At 43.1% G+C, this 26664-nt stretch overlaps 2 protein-coding genes across 2 annotated transcripts; both read left to right on the top strand.

Moving 5' to 3' along the window:
• Positions 1-1434: 1434 nt before the first annotated feature.
• On the top strand, positions 1435-5558 carry bhmt (betaine-homocysteine methyltransferase). Its single transcript, XM_069164786.1, has 8 exons — positions 1435-1542; positions 1689-1821; positions 1903-2015; positions 2285-2476; positions 3459-3606; positions 4480-4662; positions 4747-4975; positions 5049-5558. The coding sequence occupies exons 1-8, from the start codon at positions 1519-1521 to the stop codon at positions 5227-5229; spliced, it is 1203 nt and encodes a 400-aa protein (XP_069020887.1). The 5' UTR covers positions 1435-1518; the 3' UTR covers positions 5230-5558.
• Positions 5559-7897: 2339 nt separating this feature from the next.
• On the top strand, positions 7898-25884 carry jmy (junction mediating and regulatory protein, p53 cofactor). Its single transcript, XM_069164772.1, has 10 exons — positions 7898-9263; positions 13886-14059; positions 20235-20385; positions 20537-20706; positions 20914-21079; positions 21343-21533; positions 21663-21737; positions 22072-22167; positions 22276-22762; positions 22922-25884. The coding sequence occupies exons 1-10, from the start codon at positions 8406-8408 to the stop codon at positions 23230-23232; spliced, it is 2679 nt and encodes an 892-aa protein (XP_069020873.1). The 5' UTR covers positions 7898-8405; the 3' UTR covers positions 23233-25884.
• The last annotated feature ends 780 nt before the right edge of the window (positions 25885-26664 follow it).

Here is a 26664-nt window from a genome sequence, read left to right as displayed (position 1 = left end):
CCCTTTATTTTTTTGAGCAGTGTATATTATTTGGTGTAACAGACACTGAAGTTCAGAGTAAACAGTGTAGTTTTATATTTAGGGTCCTAGTCTGTACTCTGTTTTGTGCTTATACAGCAGTTTAGTAAAATAACTTACTGAGTGTTGACAGACCTTCAGTCCTCCCATTGTTCTTATTTATGAGCCTGACAGTCACACAGCAACAAGAGAGACAGTCATCATGAAATATATAAAGTTAAATGTTTAGTTTACTTTCTGTATGCAGTGTTTCCTCTGAAACCTCTTCAATTAAGTTGTTAAAAATAATTAAACATCCAGAATATTTGAAGATATAGATTTTTTTTTTATTATTAAAGATGACCAGCTGGACATTAGACGTCTCCGGCTGCAGAGAAAAATCCTTTTCAGAGTTTTGTGAGGATTCAAGTCTCAACACTGATGTTTCATGTTTGATTGTTTTTTTTAAATCATGTTTTTAAATCATGAACTCAGATTAAAAGTGAATTTAATGAAACTGTCCTTCTGCATCACTGTCACAGTGAAGATCAAACCTGCCAAACAACAATAAGACACCTTCATACACTTCCATTTTATTTCTTTTTATATTATTGTTACTGAAGAAACTCAAAGTATGACGTTTACATTGTGCCATTTGTGATGTCTTTTATAAACCGTCTTTCTCTCAACAGTTTATGTTGAATGTTGATCATTGAATCCTCTGAATGTTCAGTTCCCTGATCATAATTCTCCTGTCACTCAGAGGAGGTTCATCTTCTCTACAACATTTCACTGAGTTTCTCATTTTGGCTGCAACTCATAAAACGTACACAACATATCCGTAACCCTGCATAAATAAACATTCATCTCATTTTCTAACAGGAGTGTTTTCTTAGTTTTCTGAGGACTCAAAGACATGTTGAACTTTATGGAGACAGTAGAGTCACAAAAATACAGAATAAATCTGATTTATTTCTCTTTATATTTCCACATTCATCTCCTTATTCTTTTACAGATTTATTTTTTTATTATATATATCTTTCTGGAAATAAAAACATTTTTCATCCACAATCATGTCAACATTAATGTCAACATTATAAACATCGGAGAAACTTTACATTTTCTATGTTTTACATTTATTGGAGCATTAAAACAGAAACAGGATATCTTTAAGGTAAAATCTTCTGACCTTTTCCACTGATTATCTTCATCTAGCATCACATTTAATCTTTTAATGATAATAATCCACCCACAGAACATTAAATTAAAAGTCCACCAGAGAAGGATCTGAGTCTGTGAGGGAACAATAGTTGTTCCTGTTGCTCAGAGGAGAAGGAGGAGAGGGAGGTGGAGGGTGAAGAAAGAGGAGCTGTAGGAGGCAGGCGCTCCTCCCGGTGACATCAGGAGCACCGCGCCCCTCTCCGCTTATAAATGCAGCCTAGATCCGTTCACAGAGCCTTTCCAAACTCACAGGGACTCCGAACTGAGAAGAGTGGTTCGGTCACTGCTGCAATAATCATCATGGCACCAGCTGGAGCGAAGAAGGTGAGGAGGCACAGTCACTGTTTGTTAGTTTGGAGCAGGTTTTAGCAGGTGTCTCTCTATAGGAAGTGGTTTTGTTAACTTGTATTGTTCCTGGTGTTAAACTTTAGTTCTCTGTGTTCCTTCCTGCTCGCTGTGAACCCCTGCAGAGCGTCTTGGAGCGCCTGGATGCAGGAGAGGTGGTCATCGGGGATGGAGGCTTCGTCTTCGCTCTGGAGAAGAGAGGTTACGTGAAGGCGGGTCCGTGGACACCTGAGGCGGCCGCCGAGCACCCTGAAGCAGGTACGTCTCCTCCTGCAGCCCTGCAGCCATGTAGACCAGTAGGCTCTGAGGGCTGAATGATGAGGCCTCCTGTCGTTGCAGTGCGGCAGCTGCACCGGGAGTTTCTGCGGGCCGGAGCCAACGTCATGCAGACGTTCACCTTCTACGCCAGTGACGACAAGCTGGAGAACAGGGGACACACTCAGCGCTTCACCGTGAGTCTCTCTGTCTGTCTGTGTGTGTGTGTGTGTGTGTGTGTGTGTGCGCGCGCGCGTGCCTGCCTGCCTGCAGCTGCCCTCAGGCTTCATGTTCAGTCATGTTGGCAGCAGAGTTCAACTCTGCAAAACAGAGACATGAGCTCACTGCATTTATTTAAATTTTATTTATTTATTTATTTTTTGACCGTACCAAATTTATTTCAAGTGATTTTCTTTGACTCCACTGCATTTAAAAAAAAAAAAAGTGATTTATCTCTGAACAACAGGGACAGCAGATCAATGAAGCAGCCTGTGACCTGGCCCGGGAGGTGGCCAATGAGGGCGATGCTCTGGTGGCAGGGGGCGTGTCTCAGACCCCCTCCTACCTCAGCTGTAAGAGTGAGGATGATGTCAAGGCCATCTTCCAGAAGCAGCTGGATGTCTTTGTCCAGAAGAACGTGGACTTCCTGATTGCAGAGGTGTGCATTAATCATATTTTTAACAGGTGAAATATGAAGCAGTGATTCAGCCTGGAGGCTCACAGGAGACAGATGAACATATTTCTGAGGCTGCTGGCAGCCGTGTTCCTGTATTCCTGGTAATCTGTGGCGTTAACAGAGGCTTTCAGTCCCTCGGGTATTTTAATGAAGTTCCTCCTCCAGGCAGCAGTAGGACTCCTAACCTGAGAGATGTTTGGAGGCTCAATGTCTCCTGCTGTTCTTCCTAAATTTTAAACATTTCAAAAATAATCTGTCAAACACAACTACAAATGTGAGGAGACTGAAGTACTCAAAAAAATTCAAATGCTCAGTTTAAAGCTCAGAGTACCAAAAAGTTGGCTCCTACGTTCCCCGTCATGCTACTAATACCATTTTTTTCATTAGACCGTCCCTGGTAAACATGAATGTCTTTTTAAAACTCTTACGTTTTCATCAGGGTTGTTTTGACTTTTACAGAGAAATTAAAATGACATTTTATGTTTTTTAAATTGGTCCTTTAAAGTCAAAAATGACATGTTGTGCTTTAATGCTGCAAATAACTCAAGAACTTATTAAATGTTTGCTCCCATTTGTTGAGAACAAATGTACATTGTCTGAAACAGTCGTCATTGCACCATTTGATTGTGTCCTTCAAACTTCACCATGCTCTTCTGAGTCATCTGTCCTGATCAATTTAAATCCAGTACAGCTCTCTGAGGATGAAGACGATGTTAAAGTTGTGCTGTAAAACCAAAACAATGAACTAAGAGAATCTGTAGACATGAGAACTACGAGTCACAATTAGTGCCATCATTTCACATGAAAATTATCATTTCATTTAATGTAATACAAATATTGATGACAGCAGGTTTAAGATGTTTCCTGCAGCAGGCTGTGATTTTGAATTGCTCCGTGTGATGCTTCACGTTTAATAGTTTACCTCTGTTCATGGTCTCTTCTTTGTGCGTGTGTGTGCGCGCAGTACTTTGAGCACGTGGAAGAGGCTGAGTGGGCGGTCCAGGCTCTGAAGACCACCGGTAAACCTATTGCTGCCACTCTGTGTATCGGACCTGAAGGAGACCTGAATGGAGTCAGTCCCGGAGACTGCGCGGTCAGACTCGTCAAAGCTGGTACCTCAAAGATCTCGCACTGTTCACACATTGACCTTTTTTAAAACTATCAGAGGAAAAACAAAAGACCGATCCTGACCTGTGTGTTTGTCGTAAAACTAATGTAGAGGGATCAACAGCAGCATCATGAAGGGAGGGTTCACAGAATAAGTTTTAACTAAGTGTACCAAATAATAAACTGAACTAATCTCCAGTTGAGTTCCATAAACTCTGTGACTCAAAGACCGTATTCCTGGCAGGTAGAACAGATTCAGTTAACCAGGTCTTGTTAAGTCAGTAAGTTCACCTGTCCTGAGATGACCTTTGTAAACTCCTCCTGTTACACCCACACTGGCACAGCTTCCTCTGTCGTCAACCTGCACTGCTACCAGTGTTTTAGCACTGCCCTCTTGTGGTCAAATACACCACACAACTCACACAATCTGATTTCCAATGGACTGTATTAAAGTTAAATAATATCAGATAAACCATCTGATCTTCAGTTCCTTTATTTAGTGTTTCTAAATCTAAAAATGTTTCAGAAGTGATTCATTCAAGAAAAACTGGAGAACTTTAAAAATGTAGATGACATAATGTGAAGCCACAGAAGATAAAATTGGTCCTAATAATAGAGATTATGTTTTAAATTTTCACTTTATGTCCACATATATAACAAACTACATTTATACGGTAAACAACCTCACTGCCCCCTGCTGAGATAAATGTGGTGTAAAATCAGTAGAGTTTCCCTTTTTTTAAAGCTCCCATTTAATGAGAGTTTTGGTGCCATCGAGTTGTATAAACAGTAACTCTGCATCAATGACCTCAAAGCCACATGAACTGTTTCCATTAGACTTTATTTTGAAAGGATCTAATGGTCTGTTACCTGTGCAGGAGCTCAGATCGTTGGCGTCAACTGTCACTTTGACCCGGAGACGTGTGTGAAGACGGTGAAGTTGATGAAGGAGGGGGTGGAGAAGGCCGGGCTGAAGGCTCACTACATGAGCCAGCCGCTGGCTTACCACACGCCCGACTGCAACCGGCAGGGCTTCATCGACCTGCCAGAGTTCCCCTTCAGTGCGTCTACACACTCTAAACTCAACATATTAAAGTTTCCAATGCGAACGGTGACTTTTGACCTCGTATCTTTCTTCCCAACAGGTCTGGAGCCGAGGATCCTGAGCAGATGGGACATGCAAAAATACGCCCGTGAAGCCTACAACGCCGGCATCCGCTACATCGGCGGCTGCTGCGGGTTCGAGCCGTATCACGTCCGAGCGCTGGCCGAGGAGCTGGCGGCAGAGAGGGGCGTCCAGCCCGCCGGCTCGGAGAAGCACGGCAGCTGGGGCAGCGGCCTGGACATGCACACGAAGCCCTGGGTCCGAGCCAGGTACCGGTTTCTATAGGTCTCATTACGTTGCAGATTTATCTGGTGAAACCCAAACTAACGGTTCCTCCCGCAGGGCCCGGCGGGACTACTGGGAGACGCTGAAGCCTGCGTCCGGCCGCCCCTTCTGCCCCTCCATGTCCACCCCCGACGGCTGGGGCGTCACCAAAGGCCACGCCGACCTGATGCAGCAGAAGGAGGCCACGTCCAAGGAGCAGCTGAAGGCGCTGTTCGACAAGGCCTGCCCCGGCCACTGAGCTGTCCGAGGTTCTGATCCAGAGGAGCCGGGCAGCGTGTGAGAAGACGGACTCACACATTCCCTTCAGTTTACGTACCAAAAAAAAATAAATAGATCAACATGCTGAAACTCTTTGTCTTTTAGGACCACTTTTACTTAGTGTGGAGGGCTGGTTTTAAACGCCCACCTTCAGTTTAGCTTTCCAGACAGAACCAGCAGTGACATCTTTCAGTAGATCCTCATTTACTACTACTGTGATTGTGAATGCACCCAAGTAACTCCTGAACATGGCCAAACGGGCCTGATGCTGTGGAACAATAAATATGAAATAAAAGATATTGAACTAAAGCACAGTGTGTGTGAGTGGATTTTTACAACCTTTTTGAACTCGTTTAACAAGAATACAGACTTTCTTTATTTTGTTTAATTGCTTAAAAAGGGAGGAAAACCCAAATATTCACTTGAATGTGAGAGTTTGTTTTATAACCTTGAAGCTTTAATTTAAAGGTGTTGCAAAATGTCCGTCTGGAAACTTTGACAGATTAATGTAGATCTAACAAACTGTCTCTTTCTGCTAAATATCTCAAATGATTTTGAGTTTTCTATGATATCAGAAGCGGTGTTTAAACTAAAGGTTTGAAGAGACAGACTTGACAAAAGCTGCTGCCATCTAGTGGTCAGAAACACTTCGAAGAATCTTGGGACATGATATATTTATATTTTTTTTAAATGTTGAAATTAGAAGTTTATTGGTGCTAGTAGTGTTTTGTAAAAGTATCGTTGAACTCCTCAAACTTTAACTTCTATTGCAACCAAGCACACCACGTACGTCTAAAACCGCCAGACTTTTACATGTAATCTGAAACTTAGTGCATACAAGATCTGTGAGAACCAGGAAGTTAAAAAAAAATGAGCGTTATATTTCAGTAGCTTCACCTTAAAACAAAAATCTGTGCAAATATTTTTTTCAACGAAAATTACATCTTTAATGTCTTACATATTTGGGAACATAATTAATGCTTTTACATTTCACAGTAAGAGTGTTTTCTTCAGCCTATAACCGAGGTTCTCTTATATTAACATGAGAAGTTATTAAGTATGAAATTAAGAAATGTAGAATCAGTCAGAAATAAGGCTGAAATAGAAACTAGTGTCTGACGGGACAGAAAGCCTCAAACATCAGTGGACTGAGACTGAACATCAAATATGAAGTGTCAGTTATTTTTTTTTTTTTACAGATTATTACTCAGACATGTGCTTATTTCTATACCAGAGAACATGAAGTGAAGCTCTGACGTACGAGTGTTGGTGTGTTTTTAAACCTGGAAGTCCAGAGGGTGATTTGATTTCCTGTCTTTATCCACTGAAGTAATGTGTCTTCGCATCATCATGGAAAAACTAGGAGGTTGTTCTGGGTCCACTAGCTCAGCATGCTGACCTCAGACTGACCACTAGAGGTCGCAGTCCAAAGTAAAACTGCACAATAAAACTTATATTGTCACATTTTATTGATGGTATCGTGTTATAAAATGTACTTTCGTGGGTGTGATTTTTGTTTTTGTTTTGCTTTGATCATTACAAAACGAGAATATAGTTTTTGTTTTGAACCTGATTCTTTGTGAATAAACAGAACATCTGTTTATAGAGATGAAAAAATAAAGACAAATAATATGAAATAAAAAGGTTATTATTATATTTCGGTTGTGTAACATCAATTGAGTATTTTGTTTGCGATGAAATGTATTTTGTCCCACGTCTATTTACCATACAGCATCCGGCCGTCAGCACGTTCTGTGCGTGGTTGCGTCATGAATTTGTCCACGTGCAGATGTTTATGCTCCTCGTGCACGTCTAAAAAAAAAGGAACCACAGAGACAAAAATAACTTAAAAGGGACTGAAGAAAAACCAACAAATATTTAAATGAACTAAATTCCTGGAGGAAAACACTAAAATATGTGGATTTGTTGTTTGTCTCTCTGTTTTGATTTATTAAGCTTTTAAGGAAAAAGGACTTCAATGGTGCCTTCAGGGTTCATGGAAAGAATTTGTTAATGCTTCAGGTTCCAAAGCTGCTGTATAGATAACAGAAGTTTAATAATCCTACAGAAAAACAGCTGTTTGTACTTCAATAAAATTATAAAACAGTTGACAGTTAAATTATATACAAACAAATAAAGTACAATATAAGTAGAATAAAACGAGATTTGAAGCTCCTGTACAGACAAAACAGAGATATTAATGTCAATAAATTCAAGGCCTTATCATCCTTGCTGGTTTTCTGTAATATATTAAAAAAAAAATTGGCTGGTATTAAATATATTTAAAGTTATTTTGGTCAACGCTACAGAAGCCCTGTGACTTATCTATGTGATATGAAAACCATAACATAAATAAACAAGGGCAACGAAGATGCTGAAGCATCAAAATTAAGTTTTACAGCTTAACTGAGGTTTGCAGTTCTTGTACATTTTACACGCCTTTCTATAATTTCACGTGTTTGGTATAATACGTTTATTAGTTTAAAACAGATGTTTATTAAAATTAAATCAAAGAAGTTTCAGTTATTTGACTTACAGTGGCATTTTATGACTTTCATATTGACTATTTTCATCGCGGAACCTGAATGCAGCACGCGGAGGAGGGGGTGCACCAGTTAAATCCCTCCCCGGATTTGACAAACACGCACGCACCTTGTGCTTGTAAACACAAGCGCACACGTGACACCGAGAGCCGAGCCGCGTCGCGCGAACGCATTGTCTGAGGACGGACAAAGAGCCCCACGGTGAGCGCGAGCAGCGGCCAGGTGAGAGCGGCCAGGTGTCATGGCAACCGACGTTATGTGCCCCAGAACGAAGCTGAGTTTTCGCCCTCGGTCTCGCCGCGGTGTCCGAGCGCCTGTGGCCGCCTGAACGTCTTCATGCCCGGGACCCCGGACCTCACATCCGACCGTGAGCTGCGTCCTCGGCTGGCAGCGGGTTCACGAAGCCTTTGTTCCACCTCAGGTTCAGCCGCTCGGTTTGTTCGCTGCTGCTGCGCCAAATCTGACTGATTTCAGCGGGTCGTTAGCGGCTGTTAGCTTTCAATAGCTTTTAGCTTCTTTTTTATTTATTTATTTATTTATTTTTTAAGCTTTTTTCTTTTTTTTTTTTTCTTTCTCGCTAACGTTGATCTACGTGTCGTGTTTACTGGATGAGATGTCCTTCTCCATGGAGGAGAACTGGGAGTCCGGATGGGTCTCCGTCCGGCCCAAAGTCTTCGACGAGAAAGAAAAGCATAAATTTGTTTTCATCGTGGCCTGGAACGACGTCGAGGGAAAGTTCGCCATAACCTGCCACAACAGAACCGTCCAGAGACGGAGCACCTTCCTGGAGATGGACTGGAGCAGCCCCGCCGCGGAGCTTCCGGTCCCCGGTGGCTCCGGTGCTGAGAAACCCCCCAAAAGTCCGGTAAAGACGAAGAGAGACGAGGGACGAGTCCGACCGCTCTCTGTTCCCAAAGGACCAGCCACCACAAACGCTGGTGTCGGGGACAAGAAGGCTTTAAAACCCGGTTCGAGGACGGGGGAGTGTGTCAGCCACACACTGGGCTCCTGGGACCTCGTGTCTCCCAAAGCAACAGATATGGAGGTCCTGGAGCCCGCGGACGTCCCGCTGTCTCCGGATGAAGACCCCGGGGACAGCGAGACCACCAGCCGGGAGGACTTCAGCTGGGCCGGGCTGTTCTCCTTCCAGGACCTGAGAGCAGCTCACCTCCAGCTGTGCGCCGTCAACTCGGACCTGGAGCCGTGCCTACCGGCCCTGCCGGAGGAGCAGACCGGCGTGTGGACGGTGCTCTTCGGGGCCGGCGGGATGTCACAGCGGGAGACGGACGCCATGTGCTACCAGCTGCAGGTGTACCTGGGTCACGCCCTCGACACCTGCGGCTGGCGGATCCTCTCCCAGGTGCTGTTCTCCGAGAGCGACGACACGGAGGAGTACTACGAGAGCTTGAGTGAGCTGAGGCAGAAGGGCTACGAGGAGGCTCTGGAGAGGGCCAGGAGGCGCATGCAGGAGGTCAGAAAACTACTTTTATTATCATATGCATTGAAGAGATGATGTTTATTAACTGAAGCTTTTAGTACTTGAAGTTATGCACTTATTCACTCTTTAAAACCAGCCTTATATTACATGGGAGGGCTGTCTTGATGAGAGCTGCAGACTGGTGCTGGTAGTGTGCTTCATGTCTGCTGGTCCTCCTCCTCCTCCTCTTCCTCCTCTTCCTTTGTCCCCCCCCCTGGTGATCCACCATCTGTTGCTGCAGCTCTCAGGCCGGTAACATGATCCGGTGTCGGCCAGACATCAGCTGCAGTTGGTTGAAAGGTCTGAGGGAGTTACACAGAAACACGAAGAACAAACAGAGGAGGAGTCTCAGGAGCGATGTGTCACCACAGCTGGGAGGCTGTTTCAGACAGCTGAGCACCTCACTGAGCATGCGCAGAGCTATGACACTTTAAATCGGGTGTCGTGTTGGTGCTAAATGCTACCTGGTTGTTACAGTAGATGTATGTTGGTGCTAAATGCTACCTGGTTGTTAAGACTAGATCCAATCAGAACTCTGAAGAGGAGATAAAATCCTGGTCACAGTTACAGACTCTGTGTATTTGACTGGAGACGAAGTCTTTCTCCTCTGTGTTTTGTTCCTCCCAATGGATGTCAGCAGCTCAAATGTGGCCCAACCAGGAGGAAATGACTCGATGACATGACATCTCACCTGTTTGTGTGACTGAGGTCTCCCGGTTCATTTCTGTGGAGGTGACTGTGATCAATCTGATGCACCAGGTTTTATTTACATGACACCAGTCATCACAAACAGATGAGGTCTGGTGTTTACAATCCAGTTGGTTCACTATAACAGGTTGGGCCAGTTGTTTGAGCTTCGTGTGCCAATCAGTTCAACATCTATTATTAACTTATTGATTGTTTATTGGTTTCTAAGATGCCAGAGAATACTGAACAATATCTGTTCTCATTTCCCACAGTTTGACCTGTAGTTCCCTGTACAGTGCTCATCTGATGACATGCAGTTTAGACATTTATGAAAGAACACAGAATTAGAAACGCATCACACCACATATAATAATCCATGTCAACCCTGAAAACCTCAACCTCATAATCACTGATAAACTACAGTCCGTTCTTCATGAGCCTTAACAGTATCAGAACAATAAACAGTCTGAGCTGGTCACATCACTTTAAAGAGTGTAGTTTAGATTTAACAGCATGTTGACGGGAAGAAAAAGGACAAATTGATTCACTTCTGTTAAAGTAAAATGAGAGGTTACCTTCTTTTTGACCAGAGAGTTATGATATGATAGTAATGTAATGTAGAGCTGCAACGATGTAAAATGCAACCATTTTGGGAGCAGATGATTATTTTTAGAACAAAAACGACCTAAATTAGTGTTTTGCCTCTTTTCAGTCGTAAAGCTGTGATTCTTTCGTGTCATAAAAGTTAACTGAATATTTTGGGGTTTTGAGCTACAAATCAAACAAACGACCTGCCTTGCTCCGTTACTCGGGGCTGTGTGAAATTACAATGATCATTTTGGTGTACTTTCTGACGTTTCGTGGATGAGTAGCAGCCTGTCTGGTTGATGCTGAGCTGCTGCAGATTGAGAATCACTGCGGTTCTCTTATCACAACTGAAACAGACCTCTTCTGACAGATAACTGGACCAGATATAGAGAGAGGGACTGACTGGTGGTTAAAACCTCCATGATTGTGGAGCGTGGACCTGTCAATCATTAACCAGTGACTCTTTCGTTACCTGCGGCCTCCCGTTAGATAAAATCAGACCAGCAGCTTGTCTACAGTAAACCTGACACGTCTGGAGCTCATACTTACATCTAATGGCTCTTTGTTGTTCTCTGGTGATGATCATGTCATGAATATGAAGAGGGCTGGCTCATTAACTAGAATTTGAATGCCGGATGGATAAAGTTAAACAGCAGGTTGAAACGTGAGTCCACAGTGTTTGATATCAAATTTAAAGAAATGAAATAAACCTGGAAGATAAAGTCTGCAAAATCACATTAAAACCAACAATTCATTATTTGTACTTCCTATTAATCCACTGATTATTTTCTCAAATAATGATTTACTCAATAAAAGCCTGCAGTCCAACATCCCACATATTCAGTTTTCTGTCATTTAATGAAGATCCTCCCTGACAAACTCCAGCTTTAGTACATTTAGTCTTTTCTTTAACTTGGAAGTTTAAACTATTGATAAGTTATGAAAACATTTGCTCTAATCTCTCTCTGTTGATGTTCCAGTCAAGTTTCCAGACTGTGAATGAAATGAACCCTGAAGAGGTCAAACCCTCGTTGTTCTGAAGGGTTTCAGTGAGCTCTGTTGGTTCAGAGTCAGATTTTACGGTCAGTTTTAAACGGAGTGGATCACAGCCGTGTTCAGTCGAGCCGTGTTCTTCCTGCTCTCAATTAAAAGGCAGAAGGAAACTTACTTGAGCAGGACGGAGCAGATTTAGGACAGCAGTCGGTGGTGATGACAGGCCTGGAGCAGCTACAGCTCGCATCACCAGCAACGTCCTGTCATTATGTCGCCGTCTCACACTGGAGCGACTCAGCAGCTAAATTTGGCATCTGAAAATTGTTTGTTTTTATTCTTACTTTCTTTGGAGGCTCCAACTCTCAGCCTACAGAACTTCATGGACCCGCTAACGTCCTGGTAACTCAGGACTCCTTCAGAGGTCGTGAGTTCAGAGCCCGATGATGACAGAGATGTTTTAGGTGAACGAGGGACCTACACAGTATCAGACAGACATGGTGTTTATCGAGACCTACACACTATTAGACAGACTTACCTCACCTGTAAACAGAATTATGATTAGAGTTTTATAAAAAAAAAAAAAATTTAAAAAAAACCTCAGTGATCACATCAGTATCACTGAAAGTTGATGAGGATACTTTAAATAACCACCTTTGTATGTATGTTCTGCAGGGAGCCTGCAGACGCTCTACACCACTGTAGGAAATATCACCTTAAAGTCAAAAACAGTGAATCAAACAACTATGCATCACAAGTAATTAATGGTACATATACTGATTATTTCTTTCATTGACCGAGTAATCGTTCAGCTTATAAAACTTAAGAAAATTATACAACATAGATCACCGGAAATCGAACAGTTTAAAACGTGAGAACATATAGTTTAGAGAGATCGTCACACTTAAGAATGTTTTCTGGAAAAATGACTGAAAAAAAATCGTAATCAGTTATCAAAATAGCTCCTTATATAGTCTCTGTTAATTGACATATTAATTAACCAGCTAATTGTTTGCGCTCCAGTTAAGACGCGTAATCCTCCTTCCTTTAAACTGCAGACACAGCAGCTCTCCTGCTTGTCAGACTGTCACCAACTCGTACATTTAACTATGTAAATACAACTGCAGCTGGGAACCACAATGTGGCGCAAAAAAGGAAGTAGCAAAATAAAACTCTGAAGAGATTCATGCAAGATAAATACTCCTTGTTTGAACCGAAGTTGCCTCGTTCGTGGCCGTGCAGGCCGGGGGATCGTTCAGCGCAGAGGCTCGACTGCAGTGGGTGCACGGTTGGTCAGTGGTTACCATGGAGACACGGGGACAAGGTAAACAGTAGGAGCAGTGTTGGAGCTGAATCGTGTAGTGTCTACCCCCGGTCCCCAACGCTGGAGCGCTTTGGAAGAGAGTTCATATAAGAGTCTCTGTTCATATCTGAGGCGCTGGACACAGAGAGGAGCACTTTATTCACGAGGATCCGCTGCTGCTACATTTCAATATTATCTGAGGTAGAATCTGTTCATATCTGAGGAACGCCTTATTCTACTGCTGCTTCATTTCAATATTATCTGAACTGAACTGCAGATGAATTGCATTTTCTTTAAACTGTGTTCATGTGAGCTACAATGAGCCGTCTGTGGCTCGTCAGACATGTGGTACCAATCACAAACAGTTGGCTCCAATTTATTCTCCTTGTACGACATGCTAACCGTGGACTTTATGGTATCATTCCTGATCACACGCACACACACACACACACACACACACACACACACACACACACACACCTGAGCACACGGAAACTCTTTGTTTCCTTCCTGAAGCTTTGAAAGAGGTTTTGTTTCAGACTAGCTGTAATCGTGAATCAGTCCAAATTAGAAACCTGCTCTTTTTCTACAAATAATGAAATTAACTCTGAATCATTATATTCATTTGGTCACAGCACACATTAAGACTTTTTACAGCAGCAAAAACAGGTGGAATACAAACTGAACGATGACTCACTGCCATGAAGTCATTCAGAAAACAGCAGCTCACTATGAAAAACACATGAAGTATGAAACACTGGACAGGTTTCAGGCTAAACAGTCGCCGTCATGGCAACCATACTGCTGATGGATAGAAGTCCAGCCTTCAGATTTAAGTGATCAGCAGAATAAAGTAGAAGAGAGTCGGTGGCGAGGGAAGTCAGGAAGTATTAAAACAGCCGTTGAGACTTTGTTTTAGTCCTTTAATGAATTTAAACGTTAATAAAACATTAGACAGCCTCGTCTTTTAATGCTGAAGCGGAGTATGTTGCGTGTTGTTTATGTCCGACTGCACCAGTCTCCAGACACATGTTTTCGTCTGTCCCAGGTGTTGGACAAGCACCGAGCCATGGACAGCATGGTGGAGCTGCTGCAGGTGTACCCCGAGGAGGACGAGGCGTACGGGGAGCTGCTGGAGGCGACCACGCAGCTCTACCACTACCTGCTGCAGCCCTTCAGGGACATGAGGGAGCTAGCGATGCTGCGGCGGCAGCAGATTAAGGTAATACACACGAGCACACAGATACAAATGCCATCTGTTTTAGGGCTTGATTTAAGTAGGTTTAGCTGCGCGGCGCTGCATCCGGCTAACGAGTCTGTCCTGAGAACACACTGTGACCTGTGATGGTGCGCCTCGCTGCGCCGACAGCTCTGGTTCAGAGGTTCGGTTGGTGCCTCCTCAGCCCTCTGTAGTGACATTAGCACCAGTTGTTCAGGCTGTGTAGCCATGATGGTTGGTGACGGTGGTGGTGGTGGTGGTGGTCTGTGCTCTGCTTTAACTCTCCATCCTGGGGCTGTGGAGGGCAGAGGATAAGCCAGAGAGGTTGCCCCCACCCCCTCCCTCTCCTCTCCCCCTGCCCAGAGCAGCTTATCAACCAGCATAAGTATTATTACAGCAGCCTCTAAATCACTCAGTAATTCTGCAGCCTCAGCACACTCCTCTGTTTCCCTCCTTCTCATCCATCTTTGTTACTTTTCTTCATTAGAGGCTTGAAAAGGGGAGTAAATCCTCACACTGATCCGCTCTGTTTGAGGTCAGTGTGAACACAGGCCTGCTTCAGTCAATAGGTCACAGTCCTCCTTACCGCTTCATGTCGTAATACAGAAATGTTTGAATAAAGAAAACAAGAACAAATCCAGCAACAAAATTTTGATTTAAAGAGACTTAAGTCATCCACGTTCATCAATATTTCTACTGACCTGATGAAGGTCGTCAGCTGATGTCTTCACTGCTGCACTAGTCTGTTTAATTCCCTGATCTCCATTATCGTAGGTGTTTCTACAGCTAACGGTTTACTTGGAGGGTTCCTCAGACCTTTCCTCACAACTTCAGTTCTCTCCTCTGAGATTACAGTCTGTAAACCATGTTTGCAGTAACGTTCCTTCAGTCGCCCTGAAGGACGGACCGTGTGTTCATACCATCAACATTTGTTTTATTTTCTTGTCCTGTTGCAGGAATTTTTGAAGGATCTACGTTCATATTCCACTCTCACAATTCCGACAAATTAAATGACGCGCAGTGGTATATGACAAATCCTTTACATCCAGGTGTGTCCATTGGACACTGAAGCAGGTGAGACAGGAAGAACCTGTCAGCAGCAGAAAGTAAAGAAAATACCGGGTTTATTGACCCGTAGGGAAGAACAGGAGTTTGAGACTGGACTCTACAGCCGCGTTTACATTTCTCTGGTGTTTCATTTGCAGACAAATATATCTCAGAAGATATTTTTATAGATTTCACTTCCAAACTACCTCACCATAGTTTTACATCTCTTCTCAGCATCTCTGTAGCTCTTCAGAGAACAGGCTGTTTTGTGTCTGGGTCTGTAAAGACACATTTGATTGGCTGACTCGGCTTAGCCAATCACTGTTTTTCTTTAGTCCTGTCACGTCCTGGTTCACTGTGGATAGTCCTCTCAGTGTTTTCTTCCACACAGAAGGTTGGACAGCAGGATCGTGCTGAGACGTATGAAACGAGTGCGAGTTTGTGACATCACAAATTTACAGTCACAGTGTCTGAATTCAGGCTGTGTGTGTTATTCAGTGGACAGTTTACCAGTGTTCATATAGCACCCTGACCTGCTTTAATCACTGTTTATAATATGTGACCTTTAACACACATGCTGTCCCCGTCTGTCTCCGTCCCTCCTCCTCTCTCATAGAGTGTCTCAGTGTTTCAGCCTCTGGTGTGAGTACTCTCTTTTCTCCGATCTGTATCCTCACACGTTTACCACTGACCAACACCAGCCACTGTGTGTGTGTGTGTGTGTGTGTGTGTGTGTGTGTGTGTGTGTGTGTGTGTGTGTGTGTGTGTGTGTGTGTGTGTGTGTGTGTGAGAGAAAGTGTGAGTGTGTGTGGTGCCGTTGATCTAAATTAAGAAAATTTCACTGACTCACCAAACTATATGGAGCACTTTTTCTTAAAGGAGAAGTGTTGTGGTATTTCATATTTTTCTTAATGTCAACAAACCTCCAGAAAAGACCAAAACTGACAAAGAATTGATCCCAATAATAAAATAAAAAGGATTTGTGCAGCTGAACCCTGATTATTCTGGTAATTTGCAAAAGACCAAGCTGACAGAAATCAAATGGTCCAAAAAACAACAAAAAAAAATCTTCATTTTACAGAGAGAAGACTAAAAACCAGAAAATATTGCCATTAGAGAAGTACTAACAGTGAATTTGAATGTTTGGCGTTTTCCCTGAGGAAATAGTTTAAAACAGATTTACTAATCCTTTAAGCTGCATTGCCCGCTGATCTTCTCAGATTAACAGTTTTACTGATGCTGTAGATGAATACATGTTTTAGAAACTGTAGTAAAACTACAAGTCTTCCAGACATCTGGATCCTTTTAGTGAAAAACTGTAGATGAGGCATTTAAACACAGCAGGATTTCAGGAGGCCGAGAGCGTCTGCGCAGAGAGTTGCATTGTGGGAGTTGTAGTGTCCAGTGTTTTGGGAGCACAGAGTCTAAAGCTGTGCCCCAAAGCGGAGGTGCTTACTAAACCACACAGTATGTACTAGATGTTTTAGCAGCAGGTATACAAAATTATCAGTAAACTTTACAGTTTTATACTGACAGGAAAAGACACAATTAACTGTTTCCAACCACAGGAAATTGTCCTGGTGATGAGGAACATTTTAGGAACCTGGTTCTTCTGTGTTTCCTCTGCAGGAACCAGAATCTAAATTAAGTTCTGAGATTTATTTACCGCCCCAAAAACTCCCTGAATGGGGGCGGGTTGACGGGCTGAGGGGCTTCCAATGCTGAACAACTCTAATCAGCATTTATTAGTGCTCCACACTCCAGTCCAGCAGGTGGCGGTACTGCACCTGTAGGCTGGTTTACCTACCGTCATTAAAACTATGGATCGATGTTTGTTTTAAAGGTTTCTTTAGTGTGTGTGTGTGTGTTTTTAGAGAGGAACTTGTGCCCTCAGACGTTTCCTGTCTTTTCTCTGACATGCTTTATGGATATTTCTGAGAATCTGAACTCTGTATGACGTCACAGTTTTCCGGTTTTCCCATCTCTCCCACCTGCTGCCCTCCGGACGTTCCAACGGCTGAAAACAAAGCTGTATGCAAACGAGTGCTTGATGCAGGCAGAGGGAGCAGGTTTCTCTCAGACTGATAAGTTCCTCTTATTGGTGGAGAAAGAGAAGAGAGGGAGTCGGAGACACTTTAATTTACATCCAGTTTGCATCCGGCTGGGTGTAAACGGGAGGTGAAGAAGACGAGCAGCCACTTGTCACGTCCCTCCAGAGTTACAGTTTATTCTGACCTCATCTGTGAATAGATGTGTTGAGTGAGGTTGTTGTAAAACCACCGCAGAGCTTCAAGACTGTTGGATTTAAGGTTCCAACGGTGGAGGGAAAATACATGATGTCGGGTTTTATGCTTGTGTTTAAAGGTATTTACAGTGATTAACAGACTGAGTTTTACAGTGATTTAGGGTCACAAGTTCTGGTTATTTAAATGATCAAATGGTCTGTCGATTATTCTTAATTTAACTGATGAATTATTTGGTTTAAAAAAGTGAGAAAATAGATTTAAACAAATCCTCAAATAGATGAAATGTGGAAATGTTTCACTTATTTTCCATAAAAATTACTTTAATTATTGAAATTGACAAAAACAAGTAACAATCAGCTGATCAGCCAGTCGACCAATCACTGCGTCTCGACAGTGAATGTTGTGCAGAAGTCCTCTGTGTAACTCCGCCCCCTCCCCACAATCAGTTTTAAGTGAATCCTGAGTGATGAGCAGAAACATGAATGAATGATCTCCTCAATGAGCCAATGAAAATGGACGTCGGGTGTTCTGGTGAATGGTGCATTGTGGGATGGCCCTGTCGGGTGTCCTGTTGCCTGGCAGGTCAAAGGTCATCCATGAATTAAAGATGTGGTTTCACTGTTACCCGTCTGTTTTATAGTGCAGTGAGCTCCAGTTACTGTCTCACATCCTCACGTGGCAACTGTCGTTATGGTGATACACCTGCTGTGTCCACCTGCCAACAAACTTAAAATTTTCACACAAAATAATATTTTTTTTTTTATTCATAAAGCCTTTTAAAACAAGTTATAAAGAACTGAATTTATGTTAATCAAGTGATTCTGTGATTGAAGGGATTGATCGACCTGGATGTCGATTTTGTATTTGATTAATTTATTACCAGGACATTCATATGGAACAACAGCTTTTTAATTATTATATATCGTGATTCTCAGAAAGTACGTTTCCACACATACATCGTATAAATCATTAATCCATGACCACATCGATTATTAGATTCATTTATTTATTCATTTACACATTTTCTTCTTCTTTTGTCTCTTCTATTCCTCCTCATCTTCATTGTATTCTGTCTATTCTCCTCCTCTTCCCCCTCCTCCTTCTTCTTTGTTGTATTCTCTTTATTCTTCTTCTCCTCCTAACCTGTAGATGTTTGAGACTGACACGTGTGCAGTTTGAACATCTATAAAGTTTCAGAATTTTACAGCCTTTTATTTAAGTGCAACATTGAAAAGTATTAACTACTTTATGTAGTAATGAACAGTTTTAAGAAGAACATAAATCTTATAAACTGTAATATCTACCTTGTTACAATTCATAAAGATTCAGCTGCTTCATTTAAAAAGCAGAAGATAAATTTTTCCAGCTGGTTTCTGCTTTGCATAAAAACAGTTTAACGGACTGATGGTCAGGAAGCAGAGATGTTTGGTTGGTTTGATCTGTGGATGAAACATCAGGAGTCAGTGTGACTGTCAGGTTGAAGATCTGATGAAGGAAACGTGAAGAAGATCTGATGAAGGAAACATGAAGAAGATCTGATGAAGGAAACATGAAGAAGATCTGATGAAGGAAACATGAAGAAGATCTGATGAAGGAAACGTGTAGAAGATCTGATCACATCCTTCACTTCCTTCACCTCCTTCAGACACTGATTTCTCCTCCAGGATACCTAAACTATGAGATCACGACTAAAACAGACTCAAGTTAAACTTCTACTTAAATAAATTCCTCCTTTCCTTCCTGAATAGATTTTTTTTCCTCACTGATGTAATCCCCCCCACCACCCTGTTCTTGTGCCTCACGTGCGCACACACACACACACACACACACACACACACACACACACACACACACAGAGTCTGCTGCTGAACATGAATCAGGGTCTTTGATAACTTAGTGTGAATCTCCTACATACATCTGTTCTGCATTCACATATATATATATATATATATATATATATATATATATATATATATATATATATATATATATATATATGTGTATGTATATGTGTGTGTGTGTGTGTGTGTGTGTGTATATAAACATATACTTACAAAATTTATTTTTATATATGTATATATGTGTGTGTGTGTGTGTGTGTGTGTGTGCATATGAGGCCCTCACAGAGAGTGCAATTTACAGTGCGTGTACATTTTGTTCCCGGTGCTCTCCTCCTGGAGGGGGTTGTGTTTCTGAGACTCCACGTGGCACCGTGTTCCCCCGTTCTCACTGGTTCTCACTGTTGGTCACATGACCCGACACGAGGTGGAGAACAACAACCTGGACGTGGTTTAAACTCCGCCCTGAGTTCGTTCACAGTCCTCTGATGTGTCCTTTTGTTGATTGTCCCAGTAGGACACTGGGTTAGTGTCACTCTGAAACATCAACATGCACACACATGCCTGAACAGCCTCGCTGGTGCCGCCCCCTGCTGTCACTCACTGGTACTGCACCGTGTGGACGGTCTGGACTGGAGGGTTTCAAACCCAGGGAAACACACTGCACGAAGTGAACGGGACAGATTACAACAGTCTGCACTGAACACGCTCCTCAGAGTCTTCATGAAGTCTGACCACAGACATGATACAACTACTGTTGGACTCACTGTGATGAAATCATCTCTTGACTCCAGAGACCTGCTCAGAAATCTCCTTCTAACTCACAACTCTCCTGAGAATCTTCAGTATCCAGCGAAAGTTGTGCTACATCAGGGGGTGGTTGCAGACGGGACGTGTGACCGCTGAGTCAGCAGATTTTCAAAATGTAAATAAAGACGGGGTTAAAAACTCTGTGTCCTTTTGAAAACCTCCGTCTGCCTGAATTCCGTGACCTGATGTGAACACATAACGGTGAACCCGTTTTAACGAGCTGCTGTGACTCGTCAGATCTGTCTGGAGACGGAGCGGCTGGGTCCTCGACGGGTGGAGGGTCTGAGGAGGGAGGATGACGAGTGGCAGAAGAAGGCTCACGCTGCCGTGCTCTCCATCCAGGACCTCACCGTCAAGTTCTTTGAAACCACCACTCGGGCTCAGAAAGGTAAACGCACTCTGTGACCTTTGAACTTTTGTATTGAATGTTTGCTTTCACTACAAACTGCAGCAGAGATCAGTGAAGACAAACATTCACCGTCTCGTAACCTTTGTCCTCTCACACACACACACACGCACACACGCCCTCTGTGCTGTAGGTCTGTACGAGCGCATGCGAGCTGACCAGAGGAAGTTTGGGAAGTCGGCGTGGGCAGCAGCGGTTGAACGGATGGAGCGTCTGCAGTACGCCGTCTCCAAGGAAACGCTGCAGCTGATGAGGGCCAAAGAGATCTGCCTGGAGAGGAGGAAACACGGCCTTAAGGAGGAGGTGAGACGGGACACCCCGATGAACCACAGAGACGCACTCGGAGAACTTGAACACATCTTCGGTTTCCTGCTTGTTGTAGTCGAACACTCGGAGAACTTGAACGCAGCCTCGGGTTCAGTTTCTTCCGCAGTCCGGTGGTTCTTCAATAAACCGTCCAGCTGCTGTCGCTCTTCTCTCTGTTCATCTCTCTCGTCTCTGTGGTTCCAGATGCAGAGTCTGCAGGACGGTGAGGACGCCCTGCTGCGTCTGGACCAGCTGGAGGCGCTCTACTACCAGCTACAGCTGCAGCTCTACGACATCCAGGCCGAGGTGCTGCGCTGTGAGGAGCTGCTGCTGACTGCACAGCTTCAGAGTCTACGCAGGCAGATGACGGGTGAGCAGCTGCTCGGTCTTTATATAGTTCAGTGTGTTAATGACGTCTGTACCAGAAAGTATAACTCTTAAATACCAACAATATGATTTAAAAAAAACAAACAAAAAAAAAAAAAAAACGGTCTCTATTACGGCGTGTCTGCTGGAGTTACCAAATGAGATTTTCAAACTGTCAAACCAAATTGAAAAGATAATTCTCTTTTTTCTGAGTAAATATGAAGATTTAAAAGATCCGATTGTGTATCTGCTCCTCCGATGCTGCAGAGCGACAGGATGAGGTGGTGTACTACGATGCCTTTGAGAGTCCTGATGCCATGAAGGGCGTCGAGGACCCTCTGACTCCTCCGTCGCCCCTCAGAGAGGAAGAGCTGAGCGTCCTGCAGCAGAGGAGCCGACAGCTGGAGGCCCGACGGGGGAGAATCACTGCCAAGAAGGTCTACCTCAGAAACAAGAAGGTGAGTCTCAGAAACCAGAAGGTGAGTCTCAGAAACCAGAAGGTGAGTCTCAGGAGGAGGAAGAACGATGCAGTCAGCTGGTTGATCTTCTCTTTAATTCATTATTTATCTCTTCTTGCTCCTGAACAGGAAATCTGTATCGTCAACCACAACCAGAAGATGCAGCAGCGACTCGGCGGCCATGATGACATCTGCTCTCTGCAGGTGAGACTCATCAGCACAGAAACATGTTTTATCAAATATTATTAACGCACATTAACATGTTTTATTAGGTTGTGGTTTATATTAACGGTATTCACCCCTTATGTTATAAATAACGATGAACATGTCTAATTATGAATTATTATTAACGGTATCGAATGCAGCTGAACATCTTCTGTTATAAATAACGATGAACATGTTGTAATGGGAAGAAAAAAATAATAATATTACTCAGGTAATTAATGTGTTAAAAACCCTCCAGATAGATACTCCAACCAGGTGAGATGTGAATCAACCAATCACACGGCTCAGATGTTCTTTGTTGTTTCCTGTGAAGGGAGGAGATGCTGAGGAAGAAGATGAAGACAAGAGAAACACCAGAGTGAGTCAGGAGAGGCAGAAGACTCTGGACCGGCTGAGGAGCCTCAGACAGGTGAGAGACAGCTGAGAGACACCTCAGACAGCTGAGAGATCAGTTGTCTCTGTCCTCATGTAGTGAATACAAAGTTCACCGAGTGTCTCTTGTGTTGTGTCTCCTCAGCGGTACCCGGGTCAGGTGACTCTGAAGGCCAGCCGGCTGCGTGTGGGTCAGCCCCACAGTCGGAGGCGGGTCGGGCAGCAGCCCTGCACTCAGGCGGCCAGCGTTCAGACCGACCTCATCTCGGACCTCCCGCAACTCTCTGCTCCTCCTCCTCCGTCCGACGGCTGTGACGGCGTGTCGTTACCGACGGTGAACCTCCAGAACCTCCACCCCTCTCCTCCCTTCCTGTCGCTGCCTCCCCTCTCCGCTCCCCCGTCGGTTCTGTCTCTGGCTCCTCCCCCTCCTCCTCCTCCCCCGCCGCCTCCTCCACCTGTAGAGGAGCAGAACCCCACAGGTAGTCCGGTCCGGCACCATGAGTGTGAGTCTGATCCGTCCCCGCTGCCTCTGGCTCCGTTCTCCCCGCGCTTCTTCGACAGCAGCCAGCTGCTGACGGCGAGGAAGAAGCTGAGGAAGACCTCCTCTCTGGACTCCTCGCAGTGGAGGAGAGGTGAGGAGGAACGTTTCTGATCTCGCTCCCCTGTGGTACTGAAGGATCCCAACTCACTCACTCACTGCCTGTTGGGTCTGTGTTGGTGAATCAGGCGTTAAACTAGACTGCATGTTTGGTATTAAAGGTCCGACCTCCCTGTTCTGTCTGTGTTGTCAGCGAGCTCCCCGATGGACGAGGTTCTGGCCTCCCTGAAGCGCGGCAGCTTCCACCTGAGGAAGGCGGAGCTTCGGGTCCTGGGGCCCGACCCGGACGACGACAGCGACAACATCCTGGCTCAGATCCGGCAGGGCGTGCGTCTGAGGAAGGTCCGGACCCGGCCGGAGCAGCAGCGACTCCCTCAGAGCTTCCCTCACTCGGCCGACGCTCTGACCCGCAGCATCCACGAGGCTCTGAGGAGAATCAAGGAGGCGTCGCCGGAGTCCGAGTCGGAGGACGAAGGCCTTCCCTGCACCGACTGGGAGAACTAACGAGGATCATCTTTACGGAGCGGAAACGGCCGAGTCGGCAGACACGCCGGGGTCACATGACCTGCAGACACCTCGGAGCAGTTAAAACTGAAACCGTAGATTTTTTTTATATATATGACGACGTTTGTTTTCGTGTCCGTAAAGACGGACCGCTCTTTTTTACATCGTTGCTGTGGGACCCTCGGCGGGGATACGACCTCTGACCTCTGACCTCCTTGGAGTCGTACTGTAGCTGGCTGTGATGGGTTTGTTTGGTTTCTGTCTTCTTATGGCCACGTTCAGCTCCTCAAACCTGAAGATGATTGGAGGATCTTTAGAGGAGGAGTTAAAGTAGATAGAGGGGGAGGGGCTTTCATATTCATTTTAATTTGTATCTTTGAGAAGCATCTAAAACTGATGATGTTTGTTTATTTTGGGGGAATCAACGGGTCAGTTTTAAAATAAATATACAAACAAACATGGAGAATAAAATCTGATCTCAGAAGGAGAACCTAAAAAAAAAGAAAGAGATGTTTTCACTCCTGAGAGACTGAACCAAAGTTCATGCATCATATTCAACGTTTCATCCGGTTAGTTTTGGTTTCACGTTGCGAGATCTTGCGTTACGGACGTCATCAGCTGCGTCCGTCTGTCCTCCACCCTGATTGGTCGATAGACGGCCGACCGTCTGACGTCATCATGTTGTCAGTTCAGACTGTTTTAGTGTGAACGGAGGAAAACGAACAGGAAGCTGCTGCTGTTAAATATCAACCATCTGTCAGTGACTCATCATCCTCCATCAGTATTTGAACTACATATACCCCTGAAACTTTCATATTTCAGCTCCATCTGAAGTGTAGAAGATGATCTCATATTAATATTTAAACAGGATTCACTCTGATTACTGACTTCAGTCTAATTTGATCTGACAGGAAGTAGAAATCAGTCACTAAATCAGAGCTCAACAGATCTGCAGACAAATATTAAAATCTAAAATGAAGTTTTCTGGTCTGAACTTCTCTGATGTGACGACTTTGTTTTTATTTCATCATAAACTTTATTTCGTCTCCAGGCTTCGGGACATTTAGCTAAACTAAACTAAAGATTTGAAGACGTTGCTTTGGTTTCTAGAAGGATTTATGACGTTATTTTTCACAATTTTATTCACATAAATAATAAACAGATTCACAGAAAGTAAACAACCAGCAGATGAACTGATCACAACTTAAGTCCCTTAAACAGAGATTGGTTGAGGCTTCATCGCCCCCTGCTGGTCACATGTGATGTTTATGTTTATTTTGTAGAGCTTGTTTTTTTGTTTTAGTTTCTCTTTTCACTGCCTTGTTTTTTTTCCAAAGGTTTGTTTTCCATTTCATCTTTACTGAAGTTGTTGTTTGTTGTGTGTGATTTGTATTTTTTTTTATTATATATATATATATATATATATATCAAATCTTTTTTTTTTTCAACTGAAACCTTCATTTTCCTGCATTGAACAAGTCATTGTGGGAATCGTTTTTTGTTGTTTTTTTACTTTCCTGTTGCGTTGAATATGAAGCTACAGCTAGCAGACAATTAGCTTAGCTTAGCATAAAGACTGGAAACGGAGGGAAACCATTAGCATGCTCTGTCCAGTGGAAAAAAAAAAATTAAACATCTGCCTTTAAAGATGAATAATTTACACGTTACATCCTCCTCATTTACAAAATCCTGAAAAACATGTAAACAAATACAGGAAAATAAACATTTAGAAATCAGAAAAAAATGCTGGCTGATTCCAGACTTTATGCTAAGCTAACTGTAGCGTCATATTTACTGCAGCTAAGAAAACAAATAAAGGTTTTGTTGATCGGGTTACAAACGGCCTGCTGCTGAGTGTTAGTTCCTTAGTTAGTTTGTTAGCGGTTCCTCTTCATCCAGAAACATCTTCACTGACGTGTGTGTGTGTGTGTGTGTGTGTGTCGACGGCAGATATCCGAGTTTCCTGCCCTTTTTTTTTTAATTTTAATTTTATTTGAACTTCTTCGTTGAACATTTGTGAAGCGTAGATTTTACTCGTCACCAGTTTGACCTTTTACGACCTTGTGCATGTGACTCGGTCCGAGGACGAACCCATCACAACGTAAGTGCAATAATGAAGACGGAGAAAAGTCATTTAATGAATTTTACTGTAATGAAATGTAAATCATGAAAATTATATCCGCATGCCTAAATGTATTGAAGTATTTATTGAAAACTTCATATTTTAAAGATTTTTTAAAAGCGTACAAATGTAAATGTACTTTATAAGGTTTTGTCTTTGTTTCCTATCATGACATTCCTCTCTGCTTTCTATATCCCACTTATAAATATTATATTTTTTTCCTTTCAAAATAAAATGAAGCACCAAACTGTTGAATTTGAACGCTTCTTGGTTTATGAAGACACACATTTGGTTTAGGACGCCATGATGTGCTGTAATGCAGCTGATGGTGGAGGCGGATGAAGCTATTAACAGATGACAACACATTAAAACCGTTTCACTATAAAACAGGACAAATACTGTACTTTAAGAAACGTAAAATGACATGATAATGTCTTGACATTATACCCAATTTTACATTATTAATTTAATATTTTAATGGGAAATTTAAAATGTTTTGTCAAATTTAAAGGTGTCCTCCATGTGACTAATAAAACGTTATGTTTACATTCAGCGTTAGACACCAAATTTCTTCATAAAAGTCTTTTTTTTTTTTTTTCCCCTCATTTTGAAAAGCTGATTTTTATGAAAACGTTTTGAGACCTGCAGTTTTCTTCTTTCGCGCCTTTTTTTTCTGACGGTTTGACTTAATTAAAGCACAGGTGAGGCCAATTTAATCAACAGCAGATCCGCTGGAGGCTTGGACCTGGATCACCTGAACGTCACGCGGCCGTTTTTAAATGGATGGATTACGGTTCAGCTCGTGGATGCAAATCAAGGTAAATTATTTGACAACATTTGCTGTCCTTGCTAAATGTCATCTAATTACACAGGTAATATCTACATATGCACAGATTCAGAGTGACTTACACTTCCCGAGGAAGACACTGTATCTGATGTCCATCGAGTATGAACGTCCATAACCGGTTTAGAAATCAGAGAGAAAAGACGCTCCAGAACCTGCCTGAGAATCGGGATATTTTTACGTTTGGTTTCTGCGTCACTTATTTATTGATAGATATCAATACATTTATTAGTAAACGGCAAACGAGAACCGCTAATAGAAAAATTCGGCTGACGTAATTTTCCAAAATGTAAACAAATCGAGCTCTGTAATCACCCTTAAAGATCAGAAAAAGATGCTCCTAAACAAAAAAAAAACAACTCCAGAATTTACCTGAGATTTTCCATGTTTTTAACTTTCTGTAATATCAAAGTACGGAATTGATCGTTGTCAGTAAAGTCATGAGTGCTTAGCAAGTAGAAAGGGC

This window comes from Embiotoca jacksoni, unplaced genomic scaffold (assembly GCF_022577435.1).
Source record: "Embiotoca jacksoni isolate LCO1_2020_lvr unplaced genomic scaffold, fEmbJac1.0.p SCAF_10, whole genome shotgun sequence".
NCBI classification, from domain to species: domain Eukaryota; kingdom Metazoa; phylum Chordata; class Actinopteri; family Embiotocidae; genus Embiotoca; species Embiotoca jacksoni.
This window is presented reverse-complemented; position numbering and strand designations above follow the sequence as displayed.

Bases quoted from the DNA above. Each gene is read 5' to 3' on its own strand.
- jmy (XM_069164772.1), top strand. From the start codon at position 8,406: ATGTCCTTCTCCATGGAGGAGAACTGGGAGTCCGGATGGGTCTCCGTC. The intron at 21,738-22,071 runs GTGAGACTCATC...TTTCCTGTGAAG, and splicing joins ATGACATCTGCTCTCTGCAG to GGAGGAGATGCTGAGGAAGA. The intron at 22,168-22,275 runs GTGAGAGACAGC...GTGTCTCCTCAG, and splicing joins GGCTGAGGAGCCTCAGACAG to CGGTACCCGGGTCAGGTGAC.
- bhmt (XM_069164786.1), top strand. From the start codon at position 1,519: ATGGCACCAGCTGGAGCGAAGAAG. The intron at 1,822-1,902 runs GTACGTCTCCTC...CTGTCGTTGCAG, and splicing joins CGCCGAGCACCCTGAAGCAG to TGCGGCAGCTGCACCGGGAG. The intron at 2,016-2,284 runs GTGAGTCTCTCT...TCTGAACAACAG, and splicing joins GACACACTCAGCGCTTCACC to GGACAGCAGATCAATGAAGC.